Source organism: Bos mutus, chromosome 14 (assembly GCF_027580195.1).
Source record: "Bos mutus isolate GX-2022 chromosome 14, NWIPB_WYAK_1.1, whole genome shotgun sequence".
Classification (NCBI taxonomy): domain Eukaryota; kingdom Metazoa; phylum Chordata; class Mammalia; order Artiodactyla; family Bovidae; genus Bos; species Bos mutus.
Window position 1 is genome coordinate 8,801,660 of NC_091630.1, and position 26,764 is coordinate 8,828,423.

General features: G+C 39.2%; 2 protein-coding genes across 6 annotated transcripts in view; both read left to right on the top strand.

Moving 5' to 3' along the window:
• Nucleotides 1-25,776, top strand: part of LRRC69 (leucine rich repeat containing 69) — a 95,036-nt gene extending 69,260 nt beyond the window's left edge. The window contains exons 8-9 of the mRNA XM_005888291.2: nt 10,305-10,420; nt 25,641-25,776. Coding sequence (XP_005888353.1) covers nt 10,305-10,415 — 111 coding nt within the window. The 3' untranslated portion in view covers nt 10,416-10,420; nt 25,641-25,776. The remainder of the gene's footprint in view (nt 1-10,304; nt 10,421-25,640) is intronic.
• SLC26A7 (solute carrier family 26 member 7) overlaps nt 1-26,764 on the top strand; it is a 226,459-nt gene that overhangs the window by 31,326 nt on the left and 168,369 nt on the right. Inside the window, exon 1 of one of the 5 annotated variants that reach the window (XM_070382934.1) lies at nt 10,305-10,420. The exons of 2 other annotated variants lie outside the window; for them this stretch is intronic. The gene's annotated coding sequence lies outside the window, so the exon portion shown is untranslated. Of the gene's footprint in view, nt 1-10,304; nt 10,421-25,667; nt 25,807-26,764 lie in introns of those variants that run through there. 2 more of the 5 variants (XM_070382932.1, XM_005888290.2) reach the window with 2 other exon arrangements.

Consider the following 26,764-nt stretch of genomic DNA (forward strand, 5'->3'; position numbering starts at 1 on the left):
AAGATATGCATTCAATGTTTTCATTTTGTATAGTTATGTTAACTTAATAGTTATAGTTATGTTGAACTTAATATTTTCCTAGATTCCTTTAAAGTTGAAGAGTTTAGGGAGGGAATAGTTTGGAATATGAACTGTCAGTCCTGTATTTAGTGATGTAATGTAATGAGGGCTTCCTTCAAAAGAGTCTCAGTCGAGTAGGTTTCACTACACATGAGTGAAAAAGCTGATCTACTTTATGAAAATAATTAAAATTTCAGTCTTAATTCCTTTTTTATAACAAGCTGTCAGTAATGAAACATAAGATTGCATTTAATAATTTTACTCATTACATAAAGAGCAAAATCCTACTTTGCAACAAAAAGTTATTATTACTTGTATACCACTGACATTCATTTATGAAACTGATCATTTCAACCAGTCAGCTGTGAAAATGAATGTTAGTATTAAAATATTTATGCAGTGGTTAATTAATTTAAAGTAAATTACACACTTAGGAGATCAAGGATACCACATTTCTAATTGTAAATAATCATGACAGTAATATATTCAAAAAATTGAAATGGCATGAATGTTTCTTATCACTTAATTTGGAAAACAGTAAAACAGTTAGAGTATAGATGATCTTGCCATTCATGGCCCACAGCTTTGTTGTGGCAAAGGGGCTTGCATAACTCAATGAAACTATGAATCAGGTGGTGCAGCACCACCAAAGATGGATGGGTCATGGTGAAGAGTTCTGATAAAACGTGGTTCACTGCAGAAGGAAATGGCACCCCACTCCAGTGTTCTTGCCTGGAGAACTCCATGGACAGTATGAAAAGGCAAAAAAATATGACACTGGAGGATGAGCCCTCCCCTCCACCCCCCAGGTCAGAAGGTGTGCAGTATGCTACTGGGGAAGAGTGGAGGGCAATTACTAATAGCTTTAGAAAGAGTGAAGTGGCTGGGCCAAAGTGGAAATGGCACTCAGCTGTGAGTGTGTTTGGTGTTGAAAGTAAAGTCTGATGCAGTAAAGAACAATATTGTATAGGAACTTGGAATGTTAGGTCCATGAATCAAGGTAAATTGGATGGAGTCAAGCAGGAGATGGCAAGATTGAACATCAACATCTTAGGAATCAGTGAACTAAAATAGATGGTAATAGGTGGATTTAATTCAGATGACCATTATGTCCACTACTGTTGGCAAGAATCCCTTAGAAGAAATGGAGTAGTCCTCACAGTCAACCAGAGTCCAAAATGCAGTACTTGGGTGGAGTCTTAAAAATGACAGAATCATCTTGGTTCTTTTCCAAGGCAAACCATTCAGCATCACAGTAATCCAAGTCTGTGCCCCAACTACTGATGCTGAAGAAGCTGACCAGTTGTAAGAAGACCTACAAGGTCTTCTGGAGCTCACTCCAAAAAAAGATGTCCTTTTCATTATAGGGGATTGGAATACAAAAGTAGGAAGTCATGAGATACCCAGAATAACAAGCAGATTTGGCCTTAGAGTATAAAATGAAGCTGGGCAAAGGCTAACAGCTTTGTCCAGAGAATACACTAGCAACAGCAAACACCATCTTCCAAAAACACAATAGATGACTCTACGTGGATATTAATGGTCAATACCAAAATCAAATCGATGATGTTCTTTGCAACCAAAGATGGAAAAGCTCTATGAGATCATAAAAACAAGACCTGGCTGACTGTGGCTCAGATCATGACTAAAGTTCAGGGTTAAATTGAAGAAAGTAGGGAAAACCTCTAAGCCATCCAGGTATGACCTAAATCAAAGCAGTCAATATGTCAGAATATTTGGAAAGCCCAGCAGTGGCCACAAGACTGGGAAAGGTCAGTTTTCATTCCAATCCCAAAGAAGGACAATGTCTAAGAAGGTTCAAACTTCTGTACAATTGCGCTCATCTCACATGCTGGCAAGGTCATGCTCAAAATCTTCAAGGTCAGCTTCAGCAGTATATGAAATAGGAACTTTCAGATGTAAAAGCTGGGTTTTGAAGAGGTAGAGAAACCAGAGATCAAATTGCCAATTTTTGTTGCATCATGGAGAAAGCAAGGCAATTCCAGAAAAATATCTACTTCTGCTTTATTGACTATGCTAACGCCTTTGACTGTGTGGATCACAACAAACTGAAAAATTCTTCAAGAGATGAGAGGACCAGACCACCTTACCTGCCTCCTGAGAAACCTGTATGTGGGTCAAGAAGCAACAGTTAAAACCAGGTGTGAAGCAACTGACTGGTTCAAGATTGGGAAAGGAGCATAACAAGGCTGTATGTCGTCAGCCTGCTTATTTAACATATACAGAGTACATCATGCGAAATGCCAAGCCAGGCAATCAAGATTGCCAGGAGAGATATCAACAACCTCGGATATGCAGATGATACCACTCTAATGGCAGAAAATGTAGAGGAACTAAAGAGCTTCTTAATGAAGGTGAAAGAGGAGAGTGGAAAAAGCTGCCTTAAAACTCAGCATTCAAAAAACTAAGATCATGGCATCTGGTCCCATCACAGCAAATAGAAGAATAAAAAAATGAAAGCAGTGACAGACTTTTATTTTCTTGGGTTCCAAAATCACTGTGGACAGTGATTGCAGTCATGAAATTAATAGATGCTTGCTTCTTGGAAGGAAAACTATGACAGACCTAGACAATGTATTCAAAAGCAGAGACATCACTTTGCTGACAAAGTTCCATCTAGTAAAAGCTATGGTTTTTCCAGTAGTCATGTATGGCTATGAAAGTTGGACCATAAAGAAGGCTGAGCACCAAAAAATTGATTCTTTTGAACTGTGATGTTGGAGAAGACTTTTGAGAGTCTGTTGGACAACAGGGAGATCAAACCAGTCAATCCTAGTCAATCAACCCTGAATATTCATTGGAAGGACTAATGCTGAAGCTGAAGTTTCAATACTTTGGCCACCTGATGCAAAGAACTGACTCACTGGAAAAGACCCTGATGCTGGGAAAGATTGATTGGGAGAAGAGGGTGGCAGAGGATGAGACGGTTAGGTAGCATCACCGAATCCATGGATGTGAGTTTGAAAAACTGGGAGATGGTGGCGAACAGAGGGGCCTGGTGATCTATAGTCGGTATATGACTTGGCTACTGAACAACAACAGCATCATGAATGATCTCACATACTGTCTCTTGATTGCTTCTACTTCTATGGAAATTCATTGAATTCTCTTTTCCCTTTAAGGAACTCTTTTCTTAAACTGCTAGGTAGAGTTAACAATTGTATTCAGTATACACGATTTTTTTTTTCCTTCTAAAGAATCTTAAATTGCATTCAACTGCAGCACATTTATCTGCTGTGCATTACCAGAATGTTTGAACCTCCATGTGACACTCAAAAGCCATTGATTATGCAGAGATGGTGATGAGAGGGCAGTTATCACTCTGTACTGGAGAGAATGTTGCACAGCTAGATGGGTCGCTGAGTCATGAGCAAGATTTTCTTTCTGATTTCTGCCCTTATTACAGTCCAAACTGCCCTAAGGGTGGAATGACCATATATAGTATATCATGTAAGTCAAGATTCTTTTGAGAGTAAAAGTAGACAGCATTCTTAATAACTGAAAAATCAGGAAGCCAGGACTGTCCTAAGCAAAACTGAATATTGCTACACTTCCTAATTGAAGCAGTTAACTTTAGAGGAGTGGTCATTCCTGGTGCTTATGCAGAATAGAGGAGTTGTCATTCTGAATGTTCATCTTGTATTTTTAAACTTACTTTCAGGGCTTCCCTTGTGGCTCAGCTGGTAAAGAATCCACCTGCAATGCGGGAGACTGGGTTTGATGCCTGGGTTGGGAAGATCCCCTGGAGAAGGGAAACGCTACCCACTCCAGTATTCTGGCCTGGAGAATTCTATGGACTGTATAGTCCATGGGGGTCACAAAGAGTCGGACACGACTGAACGACTTTCACTTTCACTTTTCATTTTCACTTTCAGTCATTCCATAAATATTTGAGACCTTGCTTTAAGCAGGAAAATCTGGATGCTAAATACCATGCAAACAAATAGGGAACCTAGTTTGTCTCAAATGGTTAAAATCTAAGAGTTGAAACTCTGAAGATGTAAAAGACATTAGCTATAAACTCAAAATGTTAAATGAAACTAGTTGCTTTAGGGATTCAAAGTGTAAGATGAGATTGCTATAGGTTGTCAGGCCTACAAAGCGCCTAGGTAGATGCTGGAACTTGTGCAGGGCATTGACATAGTTAGAATTCAGATACATGGAGAAGGAAGCAGGAAAGATATTCTAGGAGAAGAGAACAGTATGGAGGAGAATGAGTCATGTTTATAGGCAGTGAATCAATTAAGGTGATTTGTGGCTAAGAGTAGGAGAAAGAGACAAAAATATTAGGGTCAAATTCTGTGAACATGTGAAAGGATAGAATAAAGAATTTGAACTTGATTCTGTTTGGAAATGGAGTTCTCCTGAATGTGTGGGGATGAGTCAATGCTATAAAAAAGAATTTTAGAAGGAATCATTTGGGATTTAGAAGGAATCATTTATGCTAGAGTAATTGGAGTTTGAAGGGAAGAGAAACTGAAGAACAGAGAGCTGTTAGAGTGCTTGCCTGGTGGGGTGTGAGGGGTAGAAGTAGAAATGCAAGGAATAGAAGCGCCATGAGGGAGGAAGGAGAGCAGAACGTGGTGACTGATTGGACGTGGGAAACCCAGAAGGTTCCAGAGGGATCTGATTTGGGGCAGGACTTCAAGTTTCATTTTAGACATGTTGAGTTTCAAGTGATATGTGGATAATTGAAGTCACTATGTTTAGCGATCAGTTGGAGACAGACTAGAATAGCAGAACAATAAACTTCTATGCTTTATTTGAAAATATATGCACTTTCCAATAACTGTTCATTCTTCCAAACAGTTCTGTAAATTATCATTAAACTCTAATCAAAACACTACATTGGAGAAAGAAGCTGGGAGGTACTCTATGACTAAAAAGATCTAGAGTTTAGTGAACTTAGATTCTAGTCATGTCTCTGTCTCTAACTATGAGGCCTAAGGTAAGTCACCTTCCTTCTCATTATATCTGGACCAGTTTCCTCATCTGTACAATGAAGTGAGTAGATTCAAAATCTCTCTTAGCTCCAGAGTGCCTTGATTCCTTAATTGGGAGAGTGGCTATGATAGTCATGCTTTTCGTGGTCCTGCTAATTCAGAACATGATACTAGTATTCGTTTCCCATTGCTGCTGTAACAAATTTCTAATAATCTTGATGTTTTAACACAAAAATGTATTAGCTTGTAGTTTAGTAGGTCGGAAGTCCAATATGAGTGTTATTGTGCTAAAATCAGTGTCAGGAGGACTGCATTCCTTCTGGAGGATTCTTTCCTCCAAGAGAGAATCCATTTTTTCACTCTTTCCAGGATTTAGTGGCTACCTACCTTCCTTGGCTCATGGTCTCCTCCCTCCATTCTCAAAGCCAGCATTGGCAAGTCTAGTCCTCCTCAGACCACATCACTTGGACTTTCTCTTTTGCCTCCGTCTTCCACTTTCAGTGGTCCTTATGATGAAATTGGGTCCACCTGGATAATTCAGGCTAACCTCTCCATCTTGAGATCCTTTTAATCTTTTTTTTTTTTTTAAAGATCTTTAATTTTATCACACCTGCAAAGTCTCTTTTTCCATGTAAGATAACATATGTAGTCACAGGTTCCAGAGTTTAAGACCTGGATATTCTGGGGGAGCCTTTTTCCTGTCTACCATGATACCTTTTCCTAAGAAAAAAGAAAGGCATCTATCTCTTCTTTCCTAGTCCTTGCACTTCATGAAATACTGAAACTTTATCCAAAGCTCTGCTTTATACTATATGATATAAATATATATTTTGATACTTTTTGATTTCTTAAAGCTTAAAATATGGTAGTTGTCACTCAGGCATATTTTAAAAACAACTCTCAATTCCACCATTCAATGAATATAAAACTTAGTAAGCATGCATTTTCAAACTTAAAGTGGAAGACTATTTTTCCTTAAAATACAGAGAGGATTATAATCATGTTTATTTCCTTTATGAAATAATGCATTTTACTGTAGAGACTAAAGAGAAAATTAGACTTTAGTATAGCATTTCACATTTTAAAGCTTTTTGCTAAAAAGATATAAAATCATAAACCAACTCCTTTTCTTCTTCTCTGACTTTGGCTTGATAAAAAGGATGTTTAAGCGTTTCAGTTTCTAACTGTAAACAACAAAGCAGTATTTATCTTTGATGGAGTTACGAGGTTTTATTAGTTGAGGTTTTTGAAGACATGTCTACTCTGTGTGTCATAATTCCTTTGTAAATGCTTATTTCAAATGGATGTATGTTATACAAGTAGAAATATATGTCATACTGGTGACAGTGCCACAAATGGAAATAGAAACTTAAATGGTATCAGGAGTCAAGGTATTAGAGACTTTCTTTTCTCATGTAAGCATTACTGAGTTCAGTGGCTTTAGATGGAAAAGTATATTACCAAGGAATTATATTGAGTCCATTTTTCTCAGTAAAATTTCCAGGAAACAATTAATAGCCGTGAGATATATGATGTTATAAATAGTAATTATTAACTTAGAGAATAACCACAAGTTGTTCAATACAAAGCTGATAATGGCTTTTGGTAAAATAAGATTAAATACATTTAAATAAAAAATTTATGAAAAAATTTAAATAAAACATTGTATTCTAATTAAACAATAATACCCTCCAGAAAAGGAATGAGGAACACAGACATCTTGCATTCCTGCTTGCAGCAAGTGCCAAGTCAAATTCTGCTCATGCAGTTTCTTAAAGACACGAGGGAGAATGGCTAAAACCACGGCGGAAATAGGAAATGCTTTTAATAGTTTCTGTTATGAACTTTTCACCTCATGGAGAAACTGGACAAAGAGAACTGGATCACTCTATGGCCAAGTTGCTTTCTTGGTTTGTGTTTGTCTTTCTTCAACCTCCTCCTCTTGGTTCATGGCTCTGCTCTTTGTCCTGGTTTCTTAAACAGAAGCTGAGTGAAGTGCATGTAGCATGGTATATTTTGATAGCCTTTAGTTCTGGATGAGATGTGTTACAGTCGTCGACAGGAATAGCTTATTAGATGAGAGGGTTATCTACTATGTATATGGAAAGGCCACATTTAGATTTCGGCTTTTGTCATTAGTTCTTTAAGTACCATTTCAACATTTAACCATTATAAGCTATTAATCAATTTGATCTCATATAGAGTAGATTTGAATTATTATACATAATGTGTCTGATATTGTACAACTACTTATGAGTTCTTTTTATCTTTAGACTAATATTTATTGTTGATGTCCCATGAGTCAACATTTTATGATCTGTTTATTGTTTATATAGAGAGTATATTGTTTCCCCAATACAAAATGAACATTCTTGAATTACTGCTCTCATAGTTAACCTTTTCTATTAAAAAATGTCTTTTTGTGTCTTCTCCAGGTAGCCACATCCTAGACATCCTTAAAACCCTAGTCCACTGTTTTGTTATATTGGGAAGTCTTGCTTCATATGCCGCCTATGGTGATGTGTCTTTTCTCTGCACCCATGCAGAACATATCAGTGGATTGAGCCTTATGTTTCTAGTTATTTTTTTGTGTTTATGTCTTACATTTCCAACTAGTTGCTGAAAGATTCTTAGAGGCAGGGATTGTTCCTTATATATCTTTGTATCTTTGACACTTTTGCCTAATAGGGTACAGGTTTTTGGTTGTTTGTAATTTGTCATAACTCCTAGCTGCAAGTAAAAGAAACCCACCTCACACACTAACTCAAGTAATGAAGAAGGTCTAGGGATAAGTCTGGCTGAATATTTAGTCATGCTGGGTTGGGTATCCAAATTTATTCATCCAGAATTTGTCCTCCTGGTTTCCTTTGTTTTGGCTTTTCTCTCAGATTGTGTTGGAGAAGTCAATGGCACCCCACTCCAGTACTCTTGCCTGGAAAATCCCATGGACGGAGGAGCCTGGTAGGCTGCAGTCCATGGGGTCGCTAGGAGTTGGACACAACTGAGCGACTTCACTTTCACTTTTCACTTTCATGCATTGGAGAAGGAAATGGCAACCCACTCCAGTGTTCTTGCCTGGAGAATCCCAGGGACGGGGGAGCCTGGTGGGCTGCCATCTCTGGGGTTGCACAGAGTCGGACATGACTGAAGCGACTTAGCAGCAGCAGCAGCAGCTCAGATTGTGTGCATGTGTGCTAAGTTGCTTCAGTCGTGTCTTACTCTTTGTGATCCTGTGGAGTGTAGCCCACCAGGCTCCTCTGTCCATGGGATTGTCCAGGCAAGAGTACTGGAGTGGGTTGCCATGCCCTCCTCCTGGGGATCTTCCTGACCCAGGGATCGAACCTGCATCTCCTGTGGCTCCTGCTCTGTAGGTGGATCTTTACCACTGAGCCACTGGGGGCGCCCTTGCTCTCAGGTTAGAGTTCTTTCAATTGTGTCTTCTGGCTGTGGAGGGAGCACTTCTTCTCTCAACAGATTCAGGGAAAGCTTTGGGGCTGATGATTATCGGTTTTCTTGGAAGCTCTTGGGCTATGTGCTTACATGGCTGTAGTAGTGGGATCAGTTGCCCTCTCTCTTTCATAACATTTGCACTGAAATTGGAGAATGGGTAGTTCCTTAAAGGAAGAGGTGGGCTTTTGTGCCAGCTGGTGGGAAATGGGTGCTGACAGACAAAAAATAAGATTCCCATTAGGGAATTTCAGTCATGTTTCCTGGTTGATCACATAAACTTCTAGGAAATAAGTCAGATTTGTAGAGATTCCAATTTTCACCCTCATCCAAAATATTTTATCATTAGAACAGTGCCATGTATTCTCTGAGCCTTTGGCTCTTCATTGATTTATCACCAAGGTTGAAAGGTTATTACTCTCTTGAGGGTGGATTAATAGCTGTATTTAGGTGCTTTAACCTTTAAATAGGCCCAGGGTGTTCTTTTATGGAAGAGTGAACAGAACAGTAATGAAATCTCTTACTGTGGATTGTGATAATGATAGCCCAGTGGGTTGGTTAATGATAAAACTAAGTAGCGTTATCAACCAATTAAACTTTGACTCTGTTTCGGACTCTCTCACTGAGACCTGCGTTGACCTCAGAAGTTGCTTATAAAGCAAATAAATGGTAAGCTTTGAGGTTGCCATTATTTCAAATATAGTGGTCAGAACATGTACACTAAGAGGTCAATACTTTGGCCACCTGATGCGAAAAATCGACTCATTTGAAAAGACCCTGATGCTGTGAAAGGTTGTTGGTGGGAGGAGAAGGGGATGACAGAGGATGAGATGGTTGCATGGCATCACCGACTCAATGGACGTGAGTTTGAGTAAACTCTGAGAGTTGGTGATGGACAGAGAGGCCTGTCTGCTGCAGTCCATGGGGCTGCAAAGAGTCGTATATGACTGAATGACTGAACTGAATTGAATTGAAGTGGTCAGAACATGTACACCAACTTAGTGTATATGTTCTAAAATTCCTTATTTGTACATTTAGAAGTAAGATGAGAGATATTGTAAGTACAAAAACTTAAGTCCTATATTGATCAACTTGCTTGAAACCTAGCCCGTGAAAATCTTAATGAACATTGCAGACAATAAACAGAGTTCTAGGAAGATTAATTTCCATGAGAAATGGATGCTAGGTAAAACTGAGATGTGTATCGAAGTGTTCAGTTAGTCTCTGTTTATTGATCAGTTTAACATCCCTGTAGATCAGAATCAGGTTTGTATGGATTCTGTATCATTTTTTTGCCTTCATCCCAGAAACTTTACAACTAAGCAATACAGTAATATCTTTGGATAAAAGCCTAGATAATCTTTTATCATTTGAATTTTATTTAGTGTTGAGTATGCCCTTCTTAGGGCTTCAATGGTGGCTCAGGCAGTAAAGAATCCACCAGCAGTGAAGAAGACCTGGCTTTGATCCTGGGTTGGGAAGATCCCCTGGAGAAGGGAATGGCAACTCACTCCAGGATTCTTGCCTGGAGAATCCCCTGGAGAGAGGAGCCTGGTGGGCTACAGTCCTTGGGGTCACAAAGTGTCAGACACAACTGAGCGACTAAGCACAGCACATAGCAGCATGCCCTTGTTAACTAGTTAAGTTTATTTGTGTGTGGGAAAAGAGCAAATCAAGCATAAACAGTTTAGTATGTACTTTAGAAATCAATATTCTGAAATCTCCGAGAAAGCTAATATTTATTTTATTTACTTAAAATACTTAAAATATTGTAAATGTTTAAAATATTTATTGAGTAGTGCCTTAATTTTATTTTTAATCTTTACTTTTTAGAACTGGAAAATAAGCAGAAATCTACAGCTGGTACCTCTTCGAATATTAATTTGTTCTTATAAATGTTTTTACCAACGTAACCCTAACATCTTTGGAATTGCTCAGGTATAGAGCAGGTAAGAAGCTCATTTAGAGCCTCACATGACTTACCCATCAGCTCTGCACACATAGTCAGATTATGCCCAGCTTATGATACCCTGCTCTTTGTCAATACCTTAAGTAAAGGAAGAAAAGAAAAGTAAAGGACCAGTTTAAGCACCACAGTCTAACTTTAGATTGTTTAGACTCTTAAGTGTGCTGAAAAATAAAATAAAAATAGAAAAATCAGTGTGTGTGGCAATTGAGTGTCATTTTTTTTCTGTCATTTTATTTTGATGGGGTCAAGTATTTATTTTATGGGTATTTTGCAAGTGAAAGAGAATCACATTTTAGTGCTAGATAGTTCAATTATGATTTCAGTTGCGTTCTTATTTTCTAAGAGGCACTAAAATCTTTCTTTTCTGTCTTTATTAAGGTAATATTGGTTTATAACATACAAGTTTGGTATAGTCAACATTCTGTTTCAGCTCCTGTGCACATTACCAGAAGTTTAGTCTCCGTTCACTGCCATACGGTTAATCCCCTTTATCCACTTTGCCCTCCCCAACCCCCTTCCCTTCTGGTAATCACTAGAATGTTCTCGGTATCTGTGTGTTTATTTTGCTTGCTTATTTTGTTTTATATTCCACATATGAGGGAAATCGTATAATATTGGTCTTTCTCTTATTTCATTTAGTGTAATCCCCTCAAGGTCCATCCCTGTTGTAGCAAATGGCAATATTGCATCTTATTTTTTTATGACTGAGGTGAGAGTTGGACTGTGAAGAAAGCTGAGCGCCGAAGAATTGATGCATTTGAACTTTGGTGTTGGAGAAGATTCTTGAGAGTCCCTTGGACTGCAGGGAGATCCAACCAGTCCATTCTGAAGGAGATCAGTCCTGGGATTTCCTTGGAAGGAATGATGCTAAAGCTGAAACTCCAGTACTTTGGCCACCTCATGCAAAGAGTTGACTCATTGGAAAAGACTCTGATGCTGGGAGGGATTGGGGGCAGGAGGAGAAGGGGACGACAGAGGATGAGATGGCTGGATGGCATCACTGACTCGATGGACGTGAGTCTGAGTGAACTCTGGGAGTTGGTGATGGACAGGGAGGCCTGGCGTGCTGTGATTCATGGGGTTGCAAAGAGTCGGACACGACTGAGCAACTGAACTGAACTGAACTGAGTATTATATAATGGAGAAGGCAATGGCAACCCATTCCAGTACTCTTGCCTGGCAAATCCCATGGACAGAGGAGCCTGGTAGGCTGCAGTCCATGGGGTTGCTAGGAGTTGGACATGACTGAAGCGACTTAGCAGCAGCAGCAGCAGTATTATATAATATCCCATATCTTCATCCATTCATCATTCATGAACACTTAGGTTGTTCCCATATCTTTGCTATTTGTAAATAATGCTGCAATGAACATAGGGGGCATATGTCTTTTCAAATCAATGTTTTTATATTCTTCAGATAAATAGACAAGTAGAATAGCTGGATCATGTAATAGTTCTATTTTTAATTAAAACATTTTTGTACTGAAGTATAATTGATTTATAATATTGTTAATTTCAGTTCAGTTGCTAAGTCATGTCTGACTCTTTGTGACCCCGTGGACTGCAGCATGCCAGGCCTCCCTGTCCGTCACCAACTCCTGGAGTTTACTCAAAACTCATGTCCCTTGAGTTGGTGATGCCATCCAACCATCTCATCCTCTGTCATCCCCTTCTCCTCCCACCTTCAATCTTTCCCAGCATCAGGGTCTTTTCCAATGAATCAGCTTTTTGCATCAGGTGGCCGAAGTATTGGAGTTTCAGCTTCAGCATTCATCCTTCCAATGAGTATTCAGGACTGATTTCCTTTAGGATAGACTGGTTGGATCTCCTTGCAGTCTGAGGGACTCTCAAGAGTGTTTGAGCATCTCCTGTGGAGGTATGGGTCGGCAGTGGACTGCCACAGGGACAGGGGCTCTAGGTGCAGCAGACTTGGGTGTGGCATAAGCCCTTTTCGAGGAGGTCGCCATTAACCCCACCATAGAGCTGCCAGAACTTACAGAGGACTGGGAAATAGATTCTTGGAGGGCATAAACAGAACCTTGTGTGCACCAGGACCCAGGAGAAAGGAGCAGTGACCCCACAAGAGACTGACCCAGACTTGCCCGTGAGTGTCCAGGAGTCTCCGGTAGAGGTGTGGGTTTGTAGTGGCCTGCTGCAGGGTTGGGGGCACTGAGTGTAGCAGTGCATGCATGGGATCCTTTGAAGGAGGTCGCCATTATCTTCATCACCTCCACCATAGTTTGGCCCCAGGTAAATAATAGGGAGGGAACAAAGCTCCACCCATCAATAGAAAACTAAAGATTTACTGAGCATGGCCCCACCAATCAGAACAAGACCCAGTTTCCACCACAGCCAGTCTCTCCCATCAGGAAGCTTCCATAAGCCTCTTATCCTTATCCATCAGAGGGCGGACAGCCTGAAAAACACAATCTGATCACATGGATCACAGCCTTGTCTAACTCAATGAAACTATGAGGCATGCAGTTTAGGGCCACCCAAGACGGGCGGGTCATGGTGGAGAGTTCTGACAAAATGCGGTCCACTGGAGAAGCGAATGGCAAACCACTTCAGTATTCTTGCCTTGAGAACCCCATGAACAGTATGAAAAGCTAAAAAGATAGGACACTGAAAGAGGAACTCCCCAGGTGGGTAGGTGCCCAATATGCTACTGGAGATCAGTGGAGAAATAACTCCAGAAAGAATGAAGAGACGGAGCCAAAGCAATAACAACACCCAGTTATGGATGTGACTGGTGATGGGAGTAAGTCCGATGCTGTAAAGAGCAATATTGCATAGGAACCTGGAATGTTAGGTCCATGAATCAAGGTAAATTGGAAGTGATCAAACAGGAGATGGCAAGAGTGAATGTCAACATTTTAGGAATCAGCAAATTAAAATAGACTGGAATGGGTGAATTTAACTCCGATGACCATTTTATCTACTACTGTGGCGAGAATCCCTTAGAAGAAATGGAGTAGCCATCATAGTCAACAAGAGTCTGAAATGCAGTACTTGGAAGCAATCTCAAGAACGACAGAATGATCTCTGTTGATTTCCAAGGCAAGCCATTCAGTATCATAGTCTATGCCTTGACCAGTAATGCTGAAAAAGCTGAACGGTTCTATGAAGACTTACAAGACCTTCTAGATCAGATCAAATCAGATCAGATCAGTCGCTCAGTCGTGTCTGACTCTTTGCGACCCCATGAATCGCAGCACGCCAGGCCTCCCTGTCCATCACCAACTCCCAGAGTTCACTCAGACTCACGTCCATCGAGTCACTGATGCCATCCAGCCATCTCATCCTCTGTCGCCCCCTTCTCCTCCTGCCCCCAATCCCTCCCAGCATCAGAGTCTTTTCCAAAGAGTCAACTCTTTGCATGAGGTGGCCAAAGTACTGGAGTTTCAGCTTTAGCATCATTCCTTCCAAAGAAATCCCAGGACTGATCTCCTTCAGAATGGACTGGTTGGATCTCCCTGTAGTCCAAGGGACTCTCGAGAGTCTTCTCCAACACCACAGTTCAAAAGCATCAATTCTTCGGCGCTCAGCCTTCTTCACAGTCCAACTCTCACATCCATACATGACCACAGGAAAAACCATAGCCTTGACTAGACGGACCTTTGTTTTCAAAGTAATGTCTCTGCTTTTGAATATGCTATCTAGGTTGGTCATAACTTTCCTTCCAAGGAGTAAGCGTCTTTTAATTTCATGGCTGCAGTCACCATCTGCAATGATTTTGGAGCCCAGAAAAATAAAGTCTGACACTGTTTCCACATCTATTTCCCTGAAGTGATGGGACCGGATGCCATGATCTTCGTTTTCTGAATGTTGAGCTTTAAGCCAACTTTTTCACTCTCCTCTTTCACTTTCATCAAGAGGCTTTTGAGTTCCTCTTCACTTTCTGCCATAAGGGTGGTGTCATCTGCATATCTGAGGTTATTGATATTTCTCCCGGCAATCTTGATTCCAGCTTGTGTTTCTTCCAGTCCAGCGTTTCTCATGATGTACTCTGCATAGAAGTTAAATAAGCAGGGTGAGACCTTCTAGAACTAACACCTAAAAAAAGATGTCCTTTTCATTGTTTCAGGTGTATGGTAAAGTGAATCTATTACACAAATACATATATCCACTCTTTTTTAGATTCTTTCCCCCATAAGCCATTACAGAGTACTGAGTAGAGTTTCTTGTGCTATACAGTAGGCCCTTAGTAGTTATCTATTGTATATATATGCCATTCGCAGCAACATGAATGGACCTAGAGTCTCATACTGAGTGAAGTAAGTCAGGCAGAGAAAGACAAATATCACATGATGTCACTTATACATGGAAACTAAAAAAAAGGCTACACATGAACTTTTAAACACACATATATTCTTAAAAACTAAAATAGAGTTACACATGTAGAAAATAAACTCACGGTTATGGGGTGTAAAGGGTGGGAGGAGCAGATAAATTGGATGATTGCATCGACACATACATATTTTTAATTTTTTGAAGAACCTCCATACTGTTTTCTGGAGAAGGAAATGGCAACCCACTCCAGTATTCTTGCCTGGAAAATCCCATGGAAGAGGAGCCTGGTGGGCTACAGTCCATGGGGTCGCAGAGTCGGACACGACTGAGTGACTTCACTTCACTTCATACTATTTTCCACAGAGGCTGCACCAATTTACTTTCCCACCAACAGTGTGTGAGGGTTCCCTTTTCTCCACATCGTCGCCAGTGATGGTTGTTTTTCGCCTTTTTGGTAGTATCCATTCTAATAGGTAGGAGGTGATATCTCATGGTTTTGATTTCCCTAGTAATTAGTGATGTCGAACATTTTTTCATATGCCTGTTGGCCTTCTGTATGTCTTCCTTGGAAAAATGTCTATTCAGATCCTCTGCCCATTTTTGAATCAGGCTTTTTGTTGTTGAGTTTTATGAGTTCTTTACATATTTTGGATGTTAATGCCTTATTTGATACGCAAATGTCTTCTCCTGTTGGAGGTTGTCTTTTCTTGATGTTGATGGTTTCCTTTGCCTGCAAAAGCATTTTAGTTTGATGTGGTGCTGGTGGTTTAGTTGCTAAGTCGTGTCCAACTCTTGCGACTTCATGGACTGTAACCTGCCAGGCTCCTCTGTCCATGGGATTCTCCTGGCAAGAATACTGGAAATTTATTTTTGTTTTTGTTTGCTTTCCCTGAAGAGACATACCTAGAAATATATTGCTAAGACCAGTGTCAAAGAGTGTAATGTCTGTGTTTTTTCCAGGAGTTTTATGGTTTCAGGTTTTACATTCAGTTCTTTAAAGCTGAGTTATGTGTACGACGTAAGATGATGGTCTATTTTCGTTCTTTTGTATGTGGCTGTTCAGTTTTCCAGTACCACTTATTGAAGAGACTGTCCTTTCTCCATTGTATGGTTTTTGCTCCTGTATTGTAAATTAACTGTCCATATATGTGTGGATTTATTTCTGAGCTCTCAATTCTGTTTCATTGATCTGTGTATATTTTTCTGTCAATAGCATGATATTTTGATTACTTTAGCTTTGAAGTACAATATGAAATGAGGACAGTGATCCCACCATCTTCTTTTTCTTAAGGATACTAAAGTCCTCTTGACTAAGATAAAACCTTCATTCCACTTAAAAATGAGTAGAAGCTGAAAACCCAGGCTTGGTTACTCCTAACATCACTTTGTTCTTGCTTTTAAAGCTTGTCAATTTTTTTTTCCCACAAGAAAACCATGGGAAGTAGTGCTGGGATGAGAATTTGGCTCCTTTTCTCTGTGGGACAACAGAAAAGTAGGGGGGAAAGTTATGAGAATGTGTAGTACAGTTTGCATAGATGAGTAGCTCTTGGAAGTGTTCTGTCCAGCAGCATCCACATCACTTGAAAACTTGTTGGAAGAACAAATTATCTGTCCCCACCCGGAACCACTGAATCAGAAACCGGGAGAGTATAGTACAACAGTCTGTGATTGAAAGCTCCTCCAGGTGATTTTGATGCACATGCTTGTTTGAGACCCCAGGGACAGACTAAGATAAATTTGCTGTTTATCTTAGAAAAGCAAGAAATTTAATTATAATTTATTTTTAAACCCCACTATTCATGTGACTAATTGGTGGTGGTTCTTATGGAAAGCTGAGTGATTTTTCATCTTACGTATGTTTTATTACCATGTTACCTTCCTAACTGGGCCTGTTTTTAGTTCACTTCAGGACATGGTCGTTCATGCAGCAGGGTTGCCTCTGGCATACCTGAGAAGCTAAATAAATGGAGCTTAACTGAGAGGCTCTCAGTTCGGTAGAATGCAAGAGTCAAGCCCCACTGAGACAGGAAAATTTCTAAAGGCTCCATTAACCAAGAATGCATTTTAAACAAACAAACAAACAAAAAAAAAGGTACAAATGAAAGTCATAGGAGCTCACTTAAAAATGAGTTGCAGGAATAAAATGTGTGTGTTTGCCGAGGGAAAACTACTGAGAAAATTGATTTTGATTAGGGAAATACCTTATGCCACCTATGTTGTTGAAAAGCATGTTTGTTTACCATTTTAATCTCATGACTTCAGCTACAATTTATGTACCAACCTTGGTTTTGGGGAGAAAATTGTATTCATTCATTTATCTATGTGTTCACTTATTCACCAAGCATTTCAGGTATTCTTGAAGCTCAGGGGACATGGAGACTGTTGACTGTCCGCCTCCACATTTTTTACCCCCTACTTCATATCTCAAGTTACGGAGACTTTGTTTCTGCCAGATTATTCCAAAAATGGCCTTTCAGAGGTCATCAGTGACTTCCTACCAATCCAGCTGCTCCTCATCTGGCTGTTCTGTAGGTTTGGTCTTGTTTGAGCATCTTCTGCCTCTTGGAACTTTATGCCTTAGGATCATTATTTTCCTGATGGCCTCTTGCCCATAGCTTAACTGAGTTGTCTTCTATATCTTCACACAAGACCAACGGTTCTATGAGGAGATTTCTCTTAGTCCCATTTTATTGTCTCTTAGCACTTTTTCTTTACCTGAAGGAACTCACCTATTCCCACCAGTTTCATTTAGATTCACTTATCGCAGCTAGGGGAGTAGCTGCTAAATCTCTTTCTTCATTTTTAACCCAGGTTTCCAAGCTTCACTATCCAAAATAGAATTGATTCTATTCTTCACAAATTATTTATTCATGTATTAAGCAAATATTTATTGAGGAGCTCCTGTCTACCAGGCACTGTTTTCTGTTCTAGGAATATAGCAGTGAACAAAACTGGCAAGTCTCTGATTTTAGAAAGCTTATATTCTGATGGGGTTGGGGAGGCAAACAATAAAAGCCAGACAAATAATATGGTGATATGTACTTTGAAGAGAAATAAAATAGGATTCAAGAGATAGAGAAATGATGAGAACACTTTTTAAAAAGCATTTTGGCTGCACTGGGTGTTCACCATGGTGTGTGGACTCTTCCTTGCATCACTTGGCCTTTCTCTGGGGGCTGCACATGGGCTTAGCTGCCCTGCCACATGTTGGGTCTTAGTTCCCCAACCAGGGATCAAGCCTGCCTCCCCTGCGTCGGAGGGTGGATTCTTAACCACTGGACCACCCGGAAAGTCCCCAAGGATACATTTTATAGAGAGTAATCTGGGTCTGATAGGGTAATATTTGATCAAAAATCTGAAATGAGGGAATGAATTCTGTGGGTATAATGAATAGGAATCAGCTGAGTCTTTGAAAGGCAAAAAGTGCAGGAAGAACGCTAGAAAGCATCAATAACTAAATGTGTGCTAAAGAGAAAGCATGACTCTGAGCTCAGGAGACTTAGTTTTGCTGAATGCATGATCGTGCATGATCACAGGAAGGATGCATCTGGGGAAGGATGCATCTGCTTCTGCCCTATGTTCAGAACCATTTAATTAAATGAGAAATTTAATGTTACTCCACATATATATGGGTGTCCATTGGCATATGCATGCAATGCTGGAGACCTGGGTTCCATCCCTGGGTTGGGAAGATCCCCTGGAGAAGGGAAAGGCTACCCACTCCAGTATTCTGGCCTGGAGAATTCCATGGACTGTTTAGTCCCTCGGGGTCACAAAGAGTCAGACACGACTGAGAGACTTTCATTTTCATTGGCATATGAGATTGTGGTCTCTTCTTGCCAATCTATAATCCTTCTGAAATTCTAGCATTATGTTAGAATCTGAAACACTGCAAAATATTTTCATTTTCTAACAATTACAACAAACTTTTATTTACTCAAATGAAGTTGAAGCAACTGAAGCATTAACTTTTTTGTGAGTTATTTGGATTTAGTATTTCTCTGTCTCTTTTGTGGGTCCTCTCTGGAATTTTTTGGTTCACTCACACTTGCCTCAGAAAGACATAGCTGAGTAAAAAAGAGAAACTCATCTCTTTTACTGTTATAAATTTGTTATTGTCTGTGTTGTGGGAAGGTAGATTCAAATAGAAAGACGTATATTTTAGGATTATTAATAAATTCTCTTTGTCGCCAGTTACTAATTCCATGGTACAATGAGCAGAGAGGAATTCCTTTAAAATAAACTGGATCAGTCTCCCCACCTCAGTCTGCACTTTCTCTCATCCCCCATCTGCTGGCTCTTCTCTCAGATGTGCCTGCTCAGTCCCCCCAGCCTATGGGAAGTGCCTCCCTGGCCGCCATATTTCAATTGTGAGTTTCACCCCCAGCACCTACTTCACCCCTTCCCTTCTGATTGCTTTTCCCATTCCTTCTATTTCACTCTGTAATTTACCTACTAATTTTATTTATTGCCCGTCTCCCTCTACTATAATGTAAGCTCCATGAGAGGAAACAAGACTTTTTTCCCCCCTAACACTTTATTATAAAAATTCTTAAGCATATAGATAATTTGGAAGAATTTTACAGTGAATACCCATAAGTCCATCATCTAGATTCTACAGTTAACATTTCACTCTATCTGCTTTATTACATCCCTCTAGTCAACCATTGATCCAACTTATTTTTTTAATTTATTTTTGAAGTTGCAGACATCAGTGGTTTCCCTTCTAATATTTCAGTGCGCATGTCACTAATTAGAGTTCAATATTTGTTTCTCTCTTTCTTCTGAGGTAACTTTGATATTTACATTTTTAAAAACAAATTAATTAATTTATTTTAATTGGAGGATAATTACTTTACAATGGGCTTCCCTGGTGACTAGGCTTGTAAAGAATCCGCCTGCAATGTGGGAGACCAGGGTTCGATCCCTGGGTTGGGAAAATTCCCTGGAGAAAGGATAGGCTACCCACTCCAGTACTCTGGCCTAGAGAATTCCATGGACTGTATAATCCATGGTGTCGCAGAGTCAGACACAACTGAGTGACTTTCACTTTACTTTACAATATTGTGGTGGTTTTTGCCATAAATCAACACAAATCGGCTACAGGTGTATATGTGTCCCCTCCATCCTGAACCCTCTCCCACATCCCTCCCCACCCCATCCCTCTGGGTTGTCCACCACTCTTTGGGTGCCCTGCTTCCTGCATTGAACTTGCACTGGTCATCTATTTTACATATGGTAATACATGTTTCAATGCTATTCTCTCAAATTATCCCACCATCACCTTCTCCCACTGAGTCCAAAAGTCTGTTCTTTACATCTGTGTCTCCTTTGCTGCTGTGCTTGTAGGATCATTGGTACTGTCTTTCTTGATTCCATATATATGCATTAATACACAGTATTTGTCTTTCTCTTTCTGACTTCCTTCACTCTGTATAATAGGATCCAGGTTCATTTATCTCATTAGAACTGACTCAAATGTGTTCCTTCTTATAGCTTAGTAATATTCCATTGTGTATATGTACCAAAACTTCCTTATTCATTCATCTGCTGATGGACGTCTAAGTTGCTTCCATGTCCTAGCTATTGTAAATAGTGCTGCAATGAACATTGGTGTACTTGTGTCCTTTCAATTCTGGTTTCCTTAGGGTGTATTCCCAGCAATAAGATTGTTGGTTTACATGCACAAATTTATATGACTTCACCAAAAATGCATTTATAAGCCCTCATCAAGATATGGAGCGTTACCATCATTCCAGAAAATCTTCTCATGTCCCTTCCTTGTAGTTTTGCTAGATTTTACAGAACACCCAGTTAAATTTGAATTTCAGTGAAGCAATGGATAAATATTTAATATAATAATGTCTCAAATGTTCCATAGGATATACTTATGCAAGAAAATTCTTTGCAGTTTATCTGAAATTCAAATTTAACTAGAAATCCTGTATTCTATGGCAGCTCTACTTTCTAGTATATTCTTGCATCATTTCCCAGAGGAAGTGAACTATTCTGATGTTTTTCCACCATAGATTTTGCCCATTTCAGAACTTCATATAAAAGGATTGCACTATATGTATTTTCTGTAAGGCATTTTTTCACTCAGCATAACGGTTTTGAGATTCATCCATAGTGTTTATGTGTATCATGAATTTGTTCCTTTTTATTATTGACTATTGTTCCATAATATAAATATACTACTATTTATTCATTTATTCTTCACCTTGGATTTTTTTCCACTTTCCTTCTATCATGAATAAGCTGCTATGAGCCAACAATGGCTGCCAATTAAGTTCTTGACAAAGTCCCAACTCTTTAACATGGCTCATTCTGTAATTTTCTTACCTCCCCTCTGATCTCAGCACACACCACTCTTTTCTTAAGCTCACCACTCTCCGATCATACTCCCTTCAGTGTCCTGAAGCTTTCATGCTGCTTCTCCCATTGGCCTTTACACGCAGTTCCTTCCATCTGCATCATGGACTCAATGGCCTTGAGTTTGAGCAAACTCTGGGAGATGGTGAAGGACAGGGAAACCTGCCTGTGAGTTTTGCATGGTAGAATTGTACCTAAGCTGTCTCCCTCTGGTATCAGGTGGAGAAGGAACAACTGGAGGAGAAAGAAAGAAATCTTACAGGTCGTATTTTTGCTCTTGTTTGGGACTGATTATAGGGGCTCTGGCATGTGCTGTCTAATAAATTATCCATGTGGCTATTTTCACTCATTCTTATCAGGAGAAAAAGAGAGCATCATAATTCTCACCAGTCTAGGAACATTGTGAAATAATGTCAGTCATGAGATATTTATGAAAACTCTAGAATGGAGGAGAGTCTGGGGAAGGAAAAACTGTGAAAGGTCTGGGAGCCACAGAAATATTTTGATGACGGAGAATCATTGGGGATTTAAAATATGTATGTAAAAAAGTTTGGTTCTTTAAAAGGAAAAATTCCTAATGGATGTTTGAAATGTGTGTATGTATTTCTCAGAAACTCAGGATGTATTTCTAGCAGTCATTGATTAATAACTCTCGGGTTATATCTGAGTCAATATATTACCAGTTTTAATGCCATTTTTACTTAATTTAACTATCTGTTTGCCACTATGCTATGCTAAGTCTCTTCAGTCATGTCCGACTCTGTGCGACCCCATAGACGACAGCCCACCAGGCTCCCCCGTCTCTGGGATTCTCCAGGCAAGAACACTGGAGTGGGTTGCCATTTCCTTCTCCAATGCATGAAAGTGAAAAGTGAAAGTGAAGTCACTCAGTCATGTCCGACTCTTAGCGACCCCATGGATTGCAGCCTAACAGGCTCCTCCGTCCATGGGATTTTCCAAGCAAGAGTACTGGAGTGGGGTGCCATTGCCTTCTCCGCTGTTTGTCACTAGGCCATGGAATTCTGGCTTTGGATGTCTATAATGGTCTCATATAAGAAACAGATTAAGTAGAATCAGAGTAAAATCTCCCCAAAGGCTATTTGGGATTCTTAATTTCTCTTGATGTCTTTGGAAGTGAGCAAAAGCTGCATTATTCATTACTTCTTAAAAATTTTACTCACGTTATAAGAACTATAAATCTCTTATCTCAAGAGGCTTTCAGGACAGAAGCTATAAAATATAACTGGAGTAGACACTGGTCCAGCTAATTCAGAAACAAAATTTGTAATTGAATATTTATATCTCAATTTGAATTTCAGGAAAATAAGATCTTTTCTTTTCCGAAAGAATATCATAGATCCTCTTGACAGCATGAGGATGAAAACAGAAACTTCTAACCTGAATAGAAGGAAAATAATTTGAAGCTGGTAATTGAGTAAATCTCAAGATTCAGATTTCCAGTTCTCCCCACTCCCTCCTTCCCTTCTGCTGGGATTTTCAGAGAATAGTAGAGTTAGGAGAAACTGTGAGAAGTTTGAAAACTATGAGTAATTTTATAATTAAAACAGTCAGAATTTGTTTCTTTGAAAGCATATGTTAGACCGTCAGGTAAAGTTAGGTAAAAGCAGAGATAGCTGAGACCCTTTTGGGAGTAGTGTGTGCATCATTTTAATGCAAAGTGAGACTAATTTGATATGCTATATTGTAGAAAATATGAAATACCATCAGAAGTCATCACTGACATAATAAAGTCTATGTAGATACAAACCCTGGCAACCTTTATCCAGGTGTTCTTAATTGTTTGTTACTTACTTGACAGAGGACAGAGGATGAGATGGTTAGATGGAATAACTGACTCAGTGGACATGAGTTAGAGTAAACTCAGGGAGATAGTGAAGGACAGGAAAGCCTGGTGTGCTGCAAGTCACGGGGTCTCAAAGATTCAGACACGATTTAGCGACTGAACAACTGACTTGACAACCACTAGGTGACGCTGTTGCTTCACCAAGTTAGTGCAGGAGGCTCCAGGAACTGCTCCAGAGGAAGTGCTGCTGCTTACGTTAGCCTGAAAGTGAACTGATACTGATCATCAACAGAATTACAAGCAGTTCTGACAGTACCATCTATTATATGTAATGTACGCATGCTTATAATAAAACAAACTACTAAGTACTGCTGCTGCTGCTGCTGCTGCTGGTCACCACCAGACCAATGTCTAGTACGTGTCAATTCTGTGATCACCTTTGTGCTCTGTAGTTTAACTTAATCCTTCTGTTAATCATACTTGTGGGAGATTACAAATCTAAGAAGTGGCAGAACCGGGTGCCCTGGCTGCTTTATTGACAGATGTGGCCACTAGTCACATAGCAAGCTAGTGGTAGGATGTGACATCTCCGATGGTATGTGTTTCCAATCAAGTTGCCTATATCAAAATAAGAGCGCCTGTGGAAAAACAGTGAAGTGGGTTAACATAAACATAATTTCCTTTCCATTATTTTTTAAAAGATGTTCTTGGAAACTCATATTTGTGGGAAAATTCTATTTGATATACCTACTAATGTTTTCATTCACAGCAGATAACTTTAACTTAGGATTGCTAGATAAAACATGATTCCTATATAAATTTGTTTCAGATAAATACTAATAACTTCTTAGCCTAAGTGTGACCCATGCAAAAATCTGTATGTCTGGTAAACAATAAATATATTTACTTTTTGTATAAGTATGTTCCAAATATTGAATGGGGAATATCTATATTAAATAAAAATTATTTCTTATTTATATAAAATGCTAATTTACCTAGGTCTCCTGTATTTTAATTTGGTAAATCTGTCAACATTACCTTACTTTTCTTTTTAATTTGGGGCAGTTTAACAAAGCTCAGTCAATTTTCTCCCTCTCTATTTTGGATCCTCTCTCTTCTCTATCTACCCCTCTGTTCCTGAGGAATATATCTGTCCTTTTAAAGGAGCATCCTGTGATCTGACTGTTAAATGCTTCTGCTTCTCGCCAGACGTGCTCCCAGAGAACGGAGGTTAGATGTGAAAGTGCCTGTACATACAGTGCTGCATCAGATTCAGAAACTGCTTTGTTGCTTTCACTGTACTCACTATTTTTCGCATTATCTGCTGAAGTTCCTGATTAGAGTGTGGGAAAGAGCATACATACAATCTGCCTTATTCCTAACCTCAGAAATCAATTCCAGAAGGAAGTTTAGACCTTGAATTTTTAAATCTACTGTTCTTAGTTTTACAATCCTAATTATGTTAAGTCTCCTAAAGTGTCATGCTCCCTCATTCATGGGACCTCCCTGTGAATGAGTAATCCATGAGATTTATCAGAAAACATTCTGATCATATATGTAGTTTTTAAAGTAGCCAATTAAAACAATGGCTTCAAATAATAAAGACTGTTCACTGGACTGGAGACTTTGAGAGTATAAACTTAATTTCATTCCATGGAGTTTTTCTTTTAAGTACAGGTTAATAGGCTGCCCCCGAAAAGTAATCCTTTCTGTAGAGACAGGTAAAAGAGTTGAGAGGTATAAACACTATGTGCTACTAATAAGCATATTCATCACTGCTTACTTCACGCTAGTTTTAAGATTCTATGTAATTTTTATAGATTAGAATGAGACCCCCAGTCAATTTATTCAAAGCAATTTATAGATGAAAATATTTCTCCTGGCTGACATAAAGAATTGCCTTAGATTAAAGACAACCAGAGCAATCATGGCAAATTTACATTCCCACCAAACCATGGTGATATTACTAAGAGATCTATGCAAACTTTCTTTCTGAGCATGGATGTAGTGCTTCAGAATTCTTCTTAACTCCTCAGTTCATTAATTCAATTGAATTAATTCATCTTTGTTGACCCAGAGTAGGGATGACCTTTTAGTTAATCATCTTCAGAATGCAGAGGATATAAATACCAGAAGATTTTAAAAAAAGGCAAGAGTTTAAGTATTTAGAACCAACTTGAGGACATGGCAATGTTTAGACTCTGAAGAAGAAAAATGAAGTTGGCATTTTTGTTGCTGTTGTTCAGTCCCTAAGTTGTCCCCAACTCTTTGTGACCCCATGGACTGTAGCACACCAGGCTCCTCTGTCCTCCACTCTCTCCTGGATTTGCTCAAATTCATTCCGTTGAGTCAGTGATGCCCTCCAACCATCTCATCCTCTGCTGCTCTCTTCTCCTTTTGCATTCAGTCTTTCACAGCATCAGGGTCTTGTCCAATGAGTCAGCTCTTTGTATTAGGTGGCCGAAGTATTGGAGCTTCACCTTCAGCATCAGTCTTTCTGATGAATATTCAGGGTTGATGTATTTTAGGATTGACTAGTTTGATCTCCTTGAAGTCCAAGGACTCTCAAGAATCTTCTCCAGCACCACAGTTTGAAAGCATCAATTATTCAGTGTTCAGCTTTCTTTTCTTTCTTTCTCACATCTGTACATAACTACTGGAAAAACCATAACTTTGACTATATAGACACTTGTTGACAAAGTGATGTCTCTGCTTTTTAATACTCTGTTTAGGTTTGTCATAGCTTTCTTCCCAGGAGCAAGCATCTCTAAATTTCGTGATTGCAGTCACCATCTGTGGTGATTTTGGAGCCCAAGGAAGTGAAATCTGTCATTGCTTCCACTTCTCCCTCTTCTATTGGCCAGAGATTTGGCATGCAGATCTTCAAACTAAGCAGAGGTATGTGACCATTTTTTTGAAGATAAATAATGTTGTAGTCCAATTTAGAATTCTGAGTTCAAGCAAGGCAGATAGAAGTATTGGGTTGGCCAAAAGATTCTTTCTTTTTTTCCTGTAAGATGGCTCTAGTAGCACTTAGTTGTTTTTAACTTCATCTGAAACAATTTTGTTAGATTGTATGGTAACAGCTGTCGTATCAGCATGTATTTTTTAAAAAAACTTACCAAAATTGGTAAATTTTTCTATAGCCATTTCATATTGAAGATGGAAGAAAAAAGCAACATATTGGCATATTATGCTTATTATTTCAAGAAAGGTAAAAGTGCAACTGAAACACACACACACACAAATTCTGTGCAGTGTATAGAGAAGGTGTGACTGATCAAACTTGTCAAAAGAGGTTTGTGAAATTTCGTGCTGAAGGTACCTTGCTGGACGATGCTCCATGGTCAGGTAGACCAGTTACATAGGTCAGGTTAACAGTGATCAAATGGAGACGTTAATTGGAACAGTCAGTGTTATACCTTGCAAGATGTGGTCAGCATACTCAAAATATTCAAATCAAGTATTGAAAATCATTTGCACCAACTTGGTTTTGTTAATCATTTTGATGTTTGGGTTCATCATAAATTAAGCAAAAAAACAAAAAACAAAAAACAAAAAACAAACAACACCTTTTCTTGATCATATTTCCACATGAGATTCTCTACTTAAACACAATGAAAACATTCTGTTTTTTAAAACAAATTGTGACAGGTGGTAAAAAGTGGATACTGTACAATAATATGAGATCATGGTGCAAGTGAGATAAGCCAACACCAGCCTCACCAAAGTCTTCATCCAAAGACGGTATTGTGTATATGGTGGGATTGGAAAGGAGTCCCCTATTATAAACTCCTTCTGGAAAGCTGAATGATTAATTTCAACAAATACTGCTCACAACTAGACCAACTGAAAG